This window comes from Myxocyprinus asiaticus, chromosome 13, assembly GCF_019703515.2.
Source record: "Myxocyprinus asiaticus isolate MX2 ecotype Aquarium Trade chromosome 13, UBuf_Myxa_2, whole genome shotgun sequence".
Taxonomy (NCBI): domain Eukaryota; kingdom Metazoa; phylum Chordata; class Actinopteri; order Cypriniformes; family Catostomidae; genus Myxocyprinus; species Myxocyprinus asiaticus.
The window spans coordinates 20,784,110-20,801,446 of NC_059356.1; the positions used below are offsets into that span (position 1 = coordinate 20,784,110).

General features: G+C 42.0%; 1 protein-coding gene across 1 annotated transcript in view; it reads left to right on the forward strand.

Moving 5' to 3' along the window:
• LOC127450172 (protein sidekick-1-like) overlaps nucleotides 1-17,337 on the forward strand; it is a 539,544-nt gene that overhangs the window by 379,014 nt on the left and 143,193 nt on the right. The window contains exons 8-11 of the mRNA XM_051714029.1: nucleotides 2,581-2,664; nucleotides 5,518-5,712; nucleotides 11,174-11,290; nucleotides 12,813-12,980. Coding sequence (XP_051569989.1) covers nucleotides 2,581-2,664; nucleotides 5,518-5,712; nucleotides 11,174-11,290; nucleotides 12,813-12,980 — 564 coding nt within the window. The remainder of the gene's footprint in view (nucleotides 1-2,580; nucleotides 2,665-5,517; nucleotides 5,713-11,173; nucleotides 11,291-12,812; nucleotides 12,981-17,337) is intronic.

The following is a 17,337-nucleotide window of genomic DNA, read 5'->3' on the forward strand; positions in this document are numbered from 1 at the left end:
CAAGGTCAGGTAGACCAAGAAAGATTTCAGCCACAACTGCCAGAAGAATTGTTCGGGATACAAAGAAAAACCCACAGGTAACCTCAGGAGAAATACAGGCTGCTCTGGAAAAAGACAGTGTGGTTGTTTCAAGGAGCACAATACGACGATACTTGAACAAAAATGAGCTGCATGGTCGAGTTGCCAGAAAGAAGCCTTTACTGCACCAATGCCACCAAAAAGCCTGGTTACAATATGCCCGACAACACCTTGACATGCCTCACAGCTTCCGGCACACTGTAATTTGGAGTGACGAGACCAAAATAGAGCTTTGTGGTCACAACCATAAGCACTATGTTTGGAGAGGCAACAAGGCCATAGTGAAAAGAATACCATCCCCACTGTGAAGCATGGTGGTGGCTCACTGATGTTTTGGGGGTGTGTGAGCTCTAAAGGCACGGGGAATCTTGTGAAAATTGATGGCAAGATGAATGCAGCATGTTATCAGAAAATACTGGCAGACAATTTGCATTCTTCTGCACGAAAGTTGCGCATGGGACGCTTTTGGACTTTCCAGCACGACAATGACCCTAAGCACAAGGCCAAGTTGACCCTCCAGTGGTTACAGCAGAAAAAGGTGAAGGTTCTGGAGTGGCCATCACAGTCTCCTGACCTTATAATCATCGAGCCACTCTGGGAGATCTCAAACGTGTGGTTCATGCAAGATGACCAAAGACTTTGCACGACCTGGAGGCATTTTGCCAAGATGAATGGGCAGCTATACCACCTGCAGGAATTTGGGGCCTCATAGACAACTATTACAAAAGACTGCACACTGTCATTGATGCTAAAGGGGGCAATACACAGTATTAAGAACTAAGGGTATGCAGACATTTGAACAGGGGTCATTTCATTTTTTTCTTTGTTGCCATGTTTTGTTTTATGATTGTGGCATTCTGTTATAATCTACAGCTGAATATGAATCCCATAAGAAATAAAAGAAATGTGTTTTGCCTGCTCACTCATGTTTTCTTTAAAAATGGTACATATATTACCAATTCTCCAAGGGTATGCAAACTTCTGAGCACAACTGTACATTATAAAAGAGGTGCAGATCTATGAATGTTAGCTGTCTCTCCTCAGTTTTGTTTTTAAAACATCTAAATAAGTCAAGTGATTTTTATTTGTATAGCACTTTTCACAATACTCATCGGCTTAAAGCAGCTTTACAGATAATCATACTGTAATATAATCATACTTAAATGTCTGAAAGTCCCCAGTGAACAGCTTTATAGAAAATCATGCCTTAAAGAGATAGTTCACCCAAAAATGGAAATTCTCTCATCATTTACTCACTCTCATGCCATCCCAGATGTGTATGACTTTCTTTCTTCTGCTGAACACAAACAAAGATTTTTAGAAGAATATTTCAACTCTGTAGGTCCATTCAGTGCAAGTAAATGGTGACCAGAACTTTGAAACTCAAAAAGCACATAAAGCCAGCATAAAATACTCCAGATGACTCCAGTGTTGTTTTTGATGATTCGCATTCTTAGTGCATATCGCCACCTTCTGATCGGGGAGGAGAATTTATTGTAAAAAAGGACTTTGATCTGTTTCTCTCCCACAGCTATCATATCCTTTTTGGACTTTCAAAATTCTAGTCACCATTTGCTTATATTGTAGGGACCTACAGAGCTGAAAAATTCTTCTAAAAATCTTTGTTTTGCAGAAGAAAATCATACACATCTGGGATGGCATGAGGGTGAGTAAATTATGAGAGAATTTTCATGTTTGAGTGAACTATCCCTTTAATGTCTTTATAAATGTTTAAAGGTTTAGTTGAATTGGTAAAGGTATTAAGGTAACCAATTAAAGGGATAATCACCCAAAAAAATTCAGTTCTTTCATTATTTATTCACCATCATTTTGTTCCAAAACTGAAGGACTTTGTTTCTTGAACACAAAAGTAGATGTTTTTTTGGTTACACAACATGCACAAACCAATTGTGTTTGGCATCATTGAGATCAAACATGGCACAATGCACATTGACACAACAAGTTTGAGTATGCAGAAGTGAGAATGAGATTTGAGAACTACGGGGGAGGGGTGTTTAGTGAATAACAACTTTAATTTATATCTGTTCCTCACACAAAGCAAAGAAAACCTCAGTGGCTATCTGTAACTCGACATGAAGTCCAGACATTACAGTAGAGGACGATGTGCATTAGGTCAGTGTAGTGAATGAAATGTGCCCACCAGTGCTCTCAATCTTAATGCAACCCTTCCACATGTCTGACTCCCATCACAAATGCTGAAGACACAAGTCTATGTTAACTACACAATCTGAGCATTTCAATTCTGACAATGTTTATGAATTCATTACTTTTGCTCCAGTAAATTTTTGGTTGCCACAGAAAGGGGAATAAATTGGTCCCATGCCCATCTGCGCTCAATGAAAATCCAATTTTCTAACAATATGTTTCTTGAATTCCACTGATGGAATCATTCAGAGCTGTTTATGAATTTCAGTAGTCATACTTTGGTGTTCGATTGAGATACATCAGTGTGTTCTCAAATAGGCTTATTTGCTTTTGCAGAGGCGCCCTATTTCACTGCTGAGCCCAGGAGGAAGATGATGGGAGAGGTGGAGAAAAGCCTGGATATCCAGTGCCAAGCTCGAGGTGAGTGCTTCATGTGCTAGACTTAAACTGAGGGGCTTGATTGATGATGTTCTACAGGACTACATTCGTACAGGCTGGCAGATAGATAGATAGACAGACAGACGGACGGATGGATAGATAGAAAGGAAAGAGACAGACATAGATAGATAGATAGATAGATAGATAGATAGATAGATAGATAGATAGATAGATAGATAGAAAAGAGAGACAGACAGACAGATAGATAGATAGATAGATAGATAGATAGAAAGAAAGAAAAGAGAGACAGACAGACAGATAGATAAAAAGAAAGAAAAGAGAGAGAGACAGACAGACAGACAGACAGACAGATAGATAGATAGATGGATAAACAGATAGACAGACAGACAGAATTTACATCAGTTTTGCATCTTTGTTTGCAATGATTGCACTGCCGCCCACTATCATATATCATACATGAACTCCCAAGTGCATTGTGCAGGTATATTAACTAACCCAAAAGACTGTGGCCTGTCCTGAGGGGTGAGATAGTCAATTGTTTGGGGGGTGATTTATAAAATCTGTACATTTTAGAGAGTGTCAGTGCACCTTCATGGAAGACAAATGGCGGCTTTTTGGAAGAGTGGCAAAGGCTTTACGATTAGCGATGAGATATGAGGTGTTGATGGGAGAGGGCTTAAACCATTATCGTAATATAGTAGAAAAATGGCTGATGAAATGGTATTGGTTTTCTGCCAGAAATATTCTCCACCTTTCTAATAGTGCTGAAATGGAAAGTCAGCCCAACAGTTATAACCATACTTACAATATTCGTCCGTTGTTGTTCAGGCTCGGCTCAGCTGCAATTTCAGTGAGGATAAAAATTATCCCTCAGCATCAGATGCGCTGAAAGAAATAAAAACAACCGAGTCACCCCACTGTATCCTCAAGAGTGGAAAGTGGAATCAATCCATTACCTCTCTTATGTGCTGCTGCTTGGACCACTCTCACTGTGATGGGATAGAAAGTAATCTTTTGTTTAGAGAAGTTATATCTCTCCAGAACGGAATTAGAAATCTCAAACTCAATAAAATCAAGACAGATAACAGCACATGCTGGGAGCTTGGAATAGAAATCATAAGAAATTGAATAATTCTGGTTCCGATTCCACTTAATGATTAAAGGAATAGTTCACCCAAAAATGAAAGTTCTGTCATCATTTACTCACCCTCATGTCGTTACAAACTTTTATGACTTTCTTTTATGCATAAAACATGAGTAATTTTGTAGAATGTTGACACTGCTCTGTTTTGCATACAATGAAAGTGAATGTTGACTGAGACTGTCATTCTGCCTAACACCATGTCTACATTGTAAGCGAGCGATGTCGCATTGCAGCGGTTCGAGGTTGTCTACACAGAATGCGTCAAGCAAACATTTTAAACCATTTATTTGTCTTGTTGGCAGGAGTAGCACCAGTGCGTGCAGTGCGAAATAGAATGGGATATCAATTTACTGTCGGCACAACAAAGCTCAACGTGAAGGACACTTCCAGTGTAGACAGCATCATTGATTATAATGGGGGCGATTTGCTTTTGTCCCATCCCGCCGTTCACGTATGGTGTAGATAGGGTGTAACATCTCCTTTTGTGTTCCATGGAAGAAATAAAGTCATAAGGGTTCGAAACGACATGAGGGTGAGTGAAAGATGACAGAATTAAAATTTTTGGTGGAATTAAAGACAGAGACTATTTAGCAGAGATGGGCCACTTCTATTAAAATGAAGGGGGAAAATTGGAACTCCCAACCAAGTAGCTCTAGCACCAAATGGATGAAGATAGGAAGTACCGCCTTACAGGCAAAAGAGCCAATCACCTTTTAGAAATAGACATTGCCTTTCAATCATCTCGAGAATGTGCATAAGCTATACAAGCCGGGAAAATTGCGTTTTTAGCGTAATCTGAGGTAAAGAAGCACAGTTTATGATGCCAGTGTAGTCAGATTTTACTGCTGATTTGAAATATGTTCTTTGATCGTAATCTTGACCAACCGTTTTGGAGATTTAGGTCTTTCCCCATTCAATTAGATAGGAGCTGCACTGTCATGACTGGAAATAGCTTCCTGGGAGCATTCCAAAGATGGCCGCTATTGGACTGATTTGCTAGAATGACTTTGTTAACGATAAACGCAAGAACAAGAGCTCACAAGAACAATATAAACCAGTAGTAATCAGAATAGGAATAATTTGTTTGAGAATGATACTGCCCTATCACGCCACTAGTCACTCATGTTTAATGTTTTGACAGCATTGGTGGAAGAACGCATGTTCAAGAACCATTTAGGTTTAGGGTTTAGGGTTAGCGTTAGCAGCCCTACCCAGAGCCTCTCCTTCTTTAGATCTGTCTCTGAAGATTTAAGTAGACTTCAGCCACAGCAAGAGATGATTTTCTCTGTTAGTGCTTTCAGTTCTATCAGTTTTTAACCATTTCTGATTGTCAAAATCACCTTGAAACCAGTTGATTCAAATTTATTAAAAAAAAAAAAAGTTATATTAAAGTCTAGTAATTTTTTGCAGATGTCACTTGGTTTGATGTTTTGTTATTAAATGGAATGATATTGATAATGTTATGGTATACATTTTAATGTTTGACTCAAGTGTCCAAAAGTGTCAACTCAAGCTAACAACAAGTTACCCATTAATTAATATGAATTACAGTATTGGATTGGACTGGATAGAAGAATACTAGGAAACACTGGACCAGCAATACGCACACAGTACTGTAGCAGACATGGAAATACTTTGTTATTCTTTAATATTTCCTACATAGTTGTACATTTCCTACCTGTATCTGACCTGCTGAACCATCATGTTGTGGGGGGGGGTTTAACTCGCAGGAGTGCCCGTGCCAAAGCTTGAGTGGTATAAGGATGCAGTGCCCCTCAGTAAACTCAACAACCCGCGCTACAAGGTCATCCCCAGCATGGGCCTCCAGGTCAGAAAGCTACAGGCCAGCGATGCTGGAATCTTTCAGTGTTTCGCGAGGAACTCAGCCGGAGAGGCTCAGGTCCACACTTACCTGGACGTCACAAGTGAGTATGAATCCAAAGCAGTGCATGCACATCAAGGAATAATTCACCCAAAAATTACAATTCTGTCTTCATTTGTTCATAACACATAAGACTTTCCTTCTTCTGTGGCAAATTAAAGGACACACCAAGGAGTGCTAGGACAAATGTTAAGATTTTCAGTGAATAGCAATTAAATTTTTCATCTGTTTCTCACCCAAAGCTTTTGTATGGCTTCAGAATACTTGAAATATAGCACACAAGTTGTATGGATCTCTTTTCTGGGGCTATTGTGTCATTTTTTTAAGTTTGAAAGCTTCAGTCTCCATTCATTGTAATTGCATGGTTAAGAGCATCCTGCACATTCTTCAGAATTTCTCCTTTTGTTTTCCATGGAATAAATAAAGACAGGTTTGGAACAACATAAGGGTGAGTAAATGATGACAGCACTTTCATTTTTGGGTGGACAATTCTGTTTACTCACTGATACTGACACACAAAGAGAGATATTGTCAAGGGCATTAGATGTGACCAGCTGGAGAGTTCACCTTCTCTCAGCTGTATTACAGCAGTTTTCTGGCATGACAGATGTGTTATTTCTAATCTACAATCACATGACTCTCACTCCTTTCCATAAGTGATGGAATGGCTCCCCACTGAGAGGCCTGTCTGAAGTTGATTACATTGTGGTGTTTGTTAGTCCCTGCCCTGATCTGTGCTGTATGAGAACATTAAGACCCCCTCAGAGGAGCACTCTAATCACACAGATAATTACCACAGCCCCAATTGCACATATTTACTGCATGTAGATTGCCATAATGATTTTAACTTCGAGACATATTGACCTTTGTATCATCTGATTCCCTATGATTATACAGAATGTTTTAGGGAGCTGAAAAAATAAAATAAGGTTATGATTAACCCTTAAATGCATGGTTATTTTCCCAAACACTCTTACATATTCGGGTCTTTAGAGTTCCGGCACTTATATCTACCACAAATGGATCTACAAAATGCCCAGATAGTGTAAAATTTTCAAAATATTTTCACGACAATTAGAAAATAATAGAATATATTCTGATATGTTTTATTTTTCATATATCAAAGAGATCAGGACAAATCTAGAACAGGATTCGTTACTTTCACACTGAAATTCCATGAGTCAAAAACATACTGAGCTATACATAACACATAAGCTACACATAGGTTACACGTATGTATTTTCTCAAGCACTTATTGAGTCTAACTAGATGCACAACTTACATAATTTCAGTAGTACATCCAAAAGACAGTAGCCAAATCATGCTGTTCATGTGTTGTACTTGCTATAGTTTAATTTTATGTTGTTTATTTATCAAATAGCAATGTCAAATGTAAATCAAGTCAATCACTGAAACATCAGCTCTACCTTGAGTAAGAAATTGTATGCATAATATGTATGTGTATATGCATATAAAATACTGACAATTCACAATTGTTGATAATTCATTGTTGCACAGAAAATCAACATGATACAGATTTAGCATTTATTTGTATAGATTGGTACTCATTTCTCTTGTAATAAATATAGAAATAGACATCCTGTGATAGTAAAATTATATAGAAATGAAATAATCCTAAAAATAGAATTTATGGGAATGAAAAAAACAAAACAAAAAACACTCTTACTACTAGGGTCTCTAATGACCCTATACACTTGGTACTTAAACCATTATTTATTTATTTTATTTTATTTTATTTATTTATTTTTTGTGTTACACTATTTATAAGCGATATATTGAGGAATACTAAAGAGGTGTGGGCACAACTCCAAAAAATGGATGAGGTACAGGGGGTGGAATGAGGTCCTGGGTCACTAAGGACCTGAACTAAGTGTTTAAGGGTTAAATATACTCCTATCCTAGTCTAATATGCTAAGGCAACTAAAAAATAATCTATCATTGGTTGAGTTCCCCAAAAAGTGTTAACTCACGTGCTATCAAAGCATTGCTCTGTTTGTCTTGACCAGCCCAATGCAGCAACAATGGCTCAACCAATCAATTAGAATAAAATCATAAATTTGTATATGAATGTCAGTATGAACCCTCCAGTACATGGACATTGGCCAGTCACAACAGAGGCAATTTACATATATGAGTCTTAAAGCTACAGAAGAAAAACCAGCTTTTTCTAGAAGTGAAAATGGCCATGAAAAACTGCATGTTGTCCAAGAAACCTTGACTATTATTAGTTCAACAAAAGTGTATAATATGCCATCTCTAATAGAGAAACGTTTAATAGAGAAACGTTGCTTTTGAGCAAGTAAAGTAATGTGCACTCAACCCTTACCTTTGTTATCCAACAAGGTAAGATGGCAAAAGCTGAAAAAAAAGTCCAGGCATGTGTCAGGTTATCTCTTTAGAGTTGAAAATCTCACATGGAATGTGGGTTCATCTGTCTTGCATATTGATCACGCAAATCTAGGCTCGCTTATTGACCAGCGGTTCAATCAGATCTGTGTTAGTTCTTCTGCAGGCTTTATTATCCCTGTATAGATCTGTTCCATGCTAAAGTGATCAAGGACAAGTGCAGAGGATGAATGTTAGTGTGGTGTGTAATCACTCATCAGGCCTTTATCTCTCCAGAGAGGCTGTGAACAGGGTCACTGTAGAAACAGCTGAGCATTTTGAGCATGTTGATTTTCAATGGCAGACTACCTTTGGTTTTTAAGTGTCCTACACTGTGTTAGGATGCACTGCTCAAATTTTCTGGCTAAGATACTACTGACATACCCACTATCTTCACAGTTTTTAAGCAGAAGCATCACTAATTATTGATCATGCTTAGGGTCAGGGATTTTTCAAAACTAGCATTAAAACATTTGCACGTAACCGCATGTAACCGCAACTGTTTGTGCTACGGACATGAATAATCATGTGACTTGTTGAGGAGAGGTATGCTGTAGAGCGCAACAGTCTGATTGCGCAAGTAAAAATCCCATTTATTTATTTATTTATTTCCATAGAGGGATAGTTTTTCTTTTTACAATAACTTTGAAACATTTAAAGACAGACCTACCGGGAGTTCCAGATTGTAAATCAATGGTATGTGCTTCTGTTGAAGCCATCAGTCTGTGTTATTTCAACTTCATTTAAAAAATAAAATAAATTTTTAATAGTGGAATTTGTGTTGAATAACTATGCCAGCCATGTTCCTACAGAGAAAGATCCACCAATCAGAGAATCACGGCTAACAAAGTGCGGCAAAAACGCTACGCAATGACTGTGAATAACGCAATCGAGTTTCTCTTTGGTTTGTCTCCCTACACTCTTTAGCTACTTATCTATTTGTATCTATCTGAATATTTTGAAATAAACTTAAAATGTTATATTTCTTTACTTGCATTCAACAACTTTAAATCAATATTTTTATTGTTTTTAGTTCGATTAAGTCATCCGCAATGCTTCATTGGATTGTAGCTCATTCCCTCATGAAAAACGTTAAGTACAGTCTTTTTTTCTGATTTTCAAATACTTTTTTACTTCATATCAAAGTTTGTAATTGTAACGTGTGCTGGCTGCTGGCAATGATGATGAAGACGAAGATGATGAGAAGCCAAGTGCAGTTTTAATTACAGAACGTGAAATCCAAAAACCCTAACTAAATATAAACATGAACATGGCTTGACTAAAAACTTGACTATAAACGTGGCCTGACATAAACTTCTACACTCACATCCATCACATTCAATACTAGACAACGAGACAATGCAAACATGAGGGCTTAAATACAAGACATGGGAGAACATAAACCAATGAACAAACAGAACTCATAACAAGCTAATTAAACAATAACCCAATGAAAACATGACACAAGAGCATGGAGGGAAAACAGAAATCACATGACAAGGGAAACAGGAACACATGACATGAACCAGGAACTAGAATTTCAAAATAGAAGACATGAATCAACACAATACACATGACAGTAATCTTGCAATTCACCTCAGAGCTGTTTGGATTGGTTCAATGCTTAGAACTTTTTTAGGAAGTACTTTGTAAAATCCCTATGAAAAAAAATTAATGGGAAAAACACTAATGGAACTAAGACCGCGTAAAAAGTGGGGGTGCACTGCTGCGCTCCATTACATTTGTAAGCGTTCAGGTGATTTTCGCCTGCTGGACTTTAAAACTAGTGAAAAAATTCCATTAACTTGCATTGAATGAGAGGGACTCGAGACATATCTATGGACCAATATCATAGAGACTTGGGAGACTTTGGAGTGAAGCAACCACCCAGAGCACCCTAGCAACTGCATAGGAACACAATAAATAGCATTCAGAACACCTTAGTAGTGGCATATAGTAGCAACGCTATGGCAACCACACACAATATCCCTGCACATCAAATCAAATCAAATCACTTTATTGTCACACAGCCATATACACAAGTGCAATGGTGTGTGAAATTCTTGGGTGCAGTTCCGATCAACATAGCAGTCGTGACAGTGATGAGACATATACCAATTTACAATAACATCAAATTAACACAACACAATTTAAACATCTGTTATACACATAATTACACTCAACAATATACAAATAATAACATACACTGTACAGTATACAATACGCTGTTTTTTTTTTTTTTAATTATATAGATACACATTATTCAATGAAAATTAAAAATTAAAATATATTAAAAAAAAGTGTATATATATATATATATATATATATATATATATATATATATATATATATATATATAGAATGTACAGTATTGTACTGTATTGACATTCAGGCTGTCGGTTGATAGTCAGTTGTTAAGAGAAAATGGCATTGTTGAAATGAGTTGTGAATTCACCTCACATTTCCTTAAAAAAAAAAAAAAATATATATATATATATATATATATATATATATATATATATATATATATATATATATATATATATATATATATAGTTATCTCATAGAAAATGGTGTAAAGGGATTGGAAACCAAACTGTAATGGGTTTTATTTTCTCATCTCGATTGTTCCAACTTGATATGGCGCACATTCAACAATGCATCCAAGTAGCCCTATTTTACTCTCAATTAGGAATATACTTTACTTTTCCAAATGGAACTACCTATTCATTTGCACATCTCTAGCCATTTAAAATGACCAACTAACTTCACAATGCCTTCATTGTGGGCACCCAATCAGATCAGCATAATTATCTTCATGCCAGTTGTTTACTGTTACAGATTTGAAACACAAATTTGCAGGCTTATGGCCTTTGATGGCTATAAAAAGCATCAGCAGTATTCAGATGGAAGTGTGTAGAAAGAACTGTGCTTTAATTCAATTCCTGTCTGTTGTTTGGTCTCTTATAACACTTTGTGTGTGCATGTGTGCTCCTGTTGGGGCGTGTGGGTGGACTGCATTTGGCGTGAGGCTCATGGACACGGAGTGAACATGGCATCTTCTTGCATGATTAAAACTGCAATGGTGTGTTCTGCAGGTATAGCTCCGTCATTCACCGCAGCACCGGTCAACATCACTGTCACAGATGGAGCAGTGGCCGCATTCACCTGTCAAGTATCTGGGGCACCTAAACCCACCATCACTTGGAAGAGAGGTAATAGTATTGTCCTTTGTGATGCAGTGTGATGTTTTAATTTTAGCATTGCTTCTTGAATTCAAACCAATCAGTGAGGCAGCTGCTTTCTAAGGGGTCGTTCACACCGTAGACTTTTTTGCATCCGTCTACACAGTTTTTCAATTGTCTTTCTACGTGAATATGCACTAGACGAACATCGGGTTTTTTTCAGCATCTCGTGCAGGAATGCCGTTTTGTTTAAATGGAATGTCAAGTTCAAAAGAACTTCAATTTAAAAATGTGTCTAGAGACATCTGTGTTTTGATCTGTGTTCTGTTGTATTTGTTGTGCTAAAATAATTTTTTTGCTTTTAGCTTTAGCTTTTTATTAGCTTAAGAACACGATTGGTCTGAACGGCCCCCAGGGCATGCTAATCATCATGACCCTCAAAATTGACTGAATTGGAACATAGACAAGAACTCCGTGCGCCACACAAATAATTCTCTTCATGGAAGACTCAACTCACAACTGATTTCAATATAGTTTGACATTAGCATGCTGCTAAGCTAACAGCTTGATTTTGTAAAAATGACAAATGTACATAGCACACATAAATATTAGATAGAATAATCTATTTTTAATTACACTTAGCTATCTTTTTACTTCTTTTTACCATGCTTTTCAGTATTGAATGAAATACACATTTATTTATAATCAACATTTCTCTCGTTTCATGCGCCGAATTGTTTTCCCACTGAGCTTATCGCAATGCATTCTATGATTGTCTTCTCCGTTCAGGATACATGTGATGCTGCCCTAGAATTTGGCCATAGCAAGGTATTTTATTAGGGATCTTAATTGACCCTTCACTAAGCTCTGCCTCCCCTTGGTTACCGTTGCTCACTCTGATAAGCATTACAGAACTTCCCATAGGAAGCAGCTTTTGCATCAGGATCTATGCCTTAAAATGCTGCATCTGTAGGCAGCTTGCTAGGTTTTGGAACAGAGCATTAATGTGCTGATTTAATATCACTACTAACATGAATGCATCTTGGCCCTGCTGTTTTGTTATGTTTACTGGTGTAATATTTTATAAATGACAGCCAGATCAACTCGCAGGCATCCTCGATTACTGCAGCAAAGACCTGAATTGATGTATGAGGTTGTGTGTTTTGTGCTTCACATGAAAACATTAAGATGTCTTTGTTGCAGCTGATTGGCAACACAAAAGATAATTTCATGCAAGAGCAACAAAAAATCTTCCATTACATTCTGTCACTGTTTTGGCTATATTCATGAAGTCGTTGCCAAAGCCTTCCCAATTATGAAGCGGCTTATATATATATATATATATATATATATATATATATAATAGTGGCCCACCTAACAAGGCAGAGAGCTCTGCAGGCGGATGTTCCTCTGGGAAAACTTTAAGCTTGTAATAAAATCATCCCGAGCTGCGGCGCTATGCATAGTGATGTTCTATTAATCCCTTATGTGAAAGCACAAGTTAGCTATTGGGGTTTGTGTGTGTGTTTGTCTGCGTATGTATGCTCAACAGACACTCAGGTTCTAGCCAGCGGATCGGTGCAGATTCCACGTTTCACCCTTATGGAGTCCGGCGGTCTGCAAGTTCAGCCGGTGGTACTTCAGGACACGGGGACGTACACCTGCTACGCCGCTAACTCAGAGGGAGCGATCAACGCCAGCGCCTCCCTCACCGTATGGAGTAAGAGAATCACACTCTCACACATATTAAACCTTTAAAGGAAAAAAACGTTCATGTTTTTCCAAACCTGAATGACTGTCTTTCTTATGTGAAACACAAAAGGAGATATTAGGCTGAAAGTTCATGCTGCTGTTATCCATACAACAAGAGCATAAGTGACCAGGGGCTGTCAAACTCCAAAAACAACAAAACAAGCACCATAGATACACCATAACAGTGGTCCATTTGACTTGTGCATTGTATTCCAAGTCGTCTGAAGTCATGTAATAGCTTTGTTTTAGGTACAGACTGAAATTTGTTGTATGGAAAACTTCCTCTCCACCACAGCTCTCAAATCTCTTTTGGGTAGATTCAAATATGGCGCATCTTGCCAAGTTTAATGTCAATGATGCAAAATCGGCATTGGTTGTTGCATGTCTCTAAACCAATCATATCACACAGAGGATTGGTAGACTTGAAATATAACACACAAGTTGTATGGACTAATTATATAGTAATTTTTGGCTATTTATTTCATGGTATTTTCTTGTCATTTTTTAAAAGCAAGGCCATCTATTACCATATATTTTCATTGTGTGGAGAAGGTTTCCTTGGGGTAGAAAGTAAGTCATACAGGTTTGGAACAACAACATGAGGGTGAGTAATTTAAATTCCCTATCTGTCACTCACTCGACATTGTGTCGATGTAGTGACACTAGGGGTCACTCTTGGGAGCCCGAAACACCTCTGGTCTTTGAAAAAAGGCCAATGAAAATTGGTGAGTGGTATTTGCATACCACTCCCCCGAACATACGGGTATAAAAGGAGCTGGTTTGCAACCACTCATTCAGATTTTCTCTTCGGAGCCGAACGGTCGATGCTCAATGAGCTGAATTCCCACGGCTGTTCATTCACCTCTGCTGGATCTGACGCCGCATTTCAGCGGCTTCTCCCCCCTCTGCGCTGGTGCACTGCAGAGAACGCCCCTGGGCGCTTCGGCAGAAATAATAGAGTATATTCTAAAAAAGAGTATATTTCTCTAAAAGAGCAGCACACACAGAACGTATTTTTAAAGACGCGTCTTTTAAAGATGCCTTTCCGTTTGTGTGTTATTCCTGGTTGCGGTTGTTATCTCTCGCCTTCTGACGGTCACGATTGCTGTCTTTCGTGTCTGGCCGCTGCCCACATAGAGACAGCGTTCTTGGATGGGTCATGTACTCATTGCGAGAACATGTCCATGGCAACGATGTGGTCGCGGCTTGCCTTTGTAAGAAAGCAAGCCACCCCAGCGGCTCCCTGCCCCGGTCCTTCTACCCACGGGTATGAGGCCAGCATAGCTAGCACTGGGGGCGATTTGGGGACCCCAATGGGACCACCTCCACCGGATATCCCCCCACGGACCTCCCATTCCCCAGCATGCTCGTCTTCCCTGATAGGGCTTCCGGATGAGTCCGCCGGCTCATCTCACGGCGAGTTCGACCTCTTATTCGGAGCCCGCGAAGGTGATGAGCTCTCGAGCACAGCATCGGAGAGCAGGCTCATCCAGTCGGATGCGGAAGCCTCAGCTGGGCTCCTCCCCTCGGGTGCGGTCGCCCAGTCACAGGCTGATTCGGAGATGACGGACATGCTTTCCCGGGCAGCTGCAAGCGTCAGGCTAGAGTGGAACCCTCCGCTCTCCCCTGAACCCTCGCGGCTCGATGATTGGTTCCTGGGCTCACGGCGCCGCTCACAGCCATGCCCCACCCCAGTTCCTTTCTTCCTGGAAGTGCACGAGGAGCTGACAAGGTCGTGGGAGGCACCTTTTACTGCCCGGTCCTGATCTTTCAGCTCCTCCGCCCTCACTCTCCTCGATGGTGGGGCAGCCAAGGGCTATTCGGCGATCCCCTTGGTGGACAAGGCGCTCGTGGTGCACCTATGCCCGCAGAGCGCCGCCACCTGGCACGGGCGCCCAAAGCTCCTGTCCAAGGCCTGTAGGTTTACATCATCCCTGACGGGCAAAGCCTATGGTGCCGCTGGACAAGCCGCCTCCACCCTGCACGCCATGGCTCTCCTGCAAATTCACAAAGCCGATAAAGGAACTGCACGAGGGTAGTTCCACCCCAGGATTGATGCAGGAGCTGCGCTCGGCGACCGACCTCGCTCTCTGGGTGACAAAGGTCACGGCGCAGTCTCTCGGGCCAGCAATGACCACCTTGGTGGTCCAGGAGCACCACCTTTGGCTCAGCCTGGTCAAAATGGGAGAGGCCGACAAGGCATGGTTCCTTGGCGCCCCCATTTCCTAGGTTGGCCTGTTCGGCGACACTGTCGAGGACTTTGCCCAGCAATTCTCGGTGGTGAAGCAGCAGATGGAGGCTATCCGGCACTTCCTGCCCTGGCGCGGCTCAAAATCCGGCACCCCGTCTACTCATCGCCAAGGGTGTCCCCCTGTGGTGACTGCACCGGCTCCGCTGCAGCCCGCAGCTGTGACCCGGTCCCGGCATGGAGCCCACCGCAGGAAGCAGACGCCACCCGTCACACAACCGGCCGCCAAGAACCCATGGAAGGCTTTGAAGCGCCCCTGAGATGGGCGACCCAGGGACGACGAAATCCACTGCTCTGGAGCTGGTAAGCAGACCACTCCATCCCCCGGTGGAGGGCCAGGAGGAGAATCTTTTGTTACCTTTTCATTTAATTTCGCCACATGCCCAAGTGGCTGCGGTGCCCAAGAGTTCAGCAAGAGCGGTTTCCTTGTTCCCTGGGTCACATACCCGGTGCGCACGGCCGTCAACACGGCCACCGTCCACCATTCCATTTTGGCAGGTTTGGCACTCCAGCGGCGGTCTCCCCGCCCCTGCACGCCCAGCTGTGGCACAAATCCACCCCCGATGTAACAGTCTCCACGGGTCACGAGGACAGGCCTCTTCCTCCCCCATCCCAGGCTGTTCCGGGGGTGGTCACAAGGAGCCAGGTAAGTGCTTCGATGTCCCTGAACTCAGCACGGCCACGACACAGTGTGGCATCTCAGGCTCTGCCCCACCGCGAGGCCCCACCCACTGGAACGTCCGACGAGATTGTCCCATTGGTTCCCCTCACCCAGAGCTTGGACGCGTGGCTTGCGCTTTCCAAACCATCGCAATGGCTGGTCCGGACCATCCGACTCAGCTACACAATTCAGTTCGCCAGGCGTCCACCCAGGAAACGCTACCTTGTGCGCAGAAATCGCTACCCTCCTACGGAAGGGTGCAATAGAGCCTGTCCCTCCAGCCGAGATGAAGAAGGGATTTTACAGCCCCTACTTCATTGTACCGAAGAAAGGCGGTGGGTTGCGGCCAATCTTGGACCTGTGAGTACTGAACTGGGCCTTACACAGACTCCCATTCAAGATGCTGACGCAAAAACCCATTCTAGCGAGCGTCCGGCATCAAGATTGGTTCGCAGCGGTAGACCTGAAGGACGCGTACTTCCATGTCTCGATTCTACCTCGACACAGACCCTTCCAGCGGTTTGCATTCGAGGGTCGGGCGTATCAGTACAAGGTCCTCCCTTTCGGCCTGTCCTTGTCCCCTCACATCTTCACGAAGGTCGCAGAGGCAGCCCTTGCCCCGTTAAGGGAAGTGGGCATTCGCATCCTCAACTATCTCGATGACTGGCTAATCCTAGCTCACTCTCGGGATATGTTGTGTGCACACAGGTACCTGGTGCTCTCGCACCTCAGCCGACTAGGGCCTCAGGTCAACTGGGAAAAGAGCAAGCTCCTCCCGGTTTAGAGCATCTCTTTTCTCGGCTTGGAGTTGGACTCAGTCTCGATGACGGCGCGCCTCACGAACAAGCGCACACAGTCGGTGCTGACCTGTTTGAAGGTGTTCAGACAGAAGACAGCGGTTCCACTGACACTTCAGAGGCTCCTGGGGCATATAGCATCCTTAGCGGTGGCCACTCCGCTCGGGTTGATGCACATGAGACCGCTTCAGCACTGGCTCCAGACTCGAGATGGGCATGGCGCCGCGGGACACATCGCGTGGCCATAACGCGGTCTGTCACCGCCTCTTCAGCCCTTGGACCAACCTCACATTTCTACGGGCAGGCGTTCCCCTAGAGCAGGTCTCCAGGCGTGTCATGGTTATGACAGATGCTTCCAAAACAGGCTGGGGCGCTGTATGCAACGGGCACGCAGCCGCCAACTCCTGGACGGGCCCGCGGCTGCTTTGGCACATCAACGGCCTCGAGTTGTTGGCAATTCTGCTCGCCCTGCGGAGGTTTTGGCCATTGATCCAGGGCAAGCATGTGTTAGTTGGGACAGACAACATGGCAATGGTGGCATACATCAACCGTCAAGGCAGTTTAGGCTCCCGTTGTATTTCACAACTCACCTGCCATCTCCTCCTCTGGAGTCAGCAGC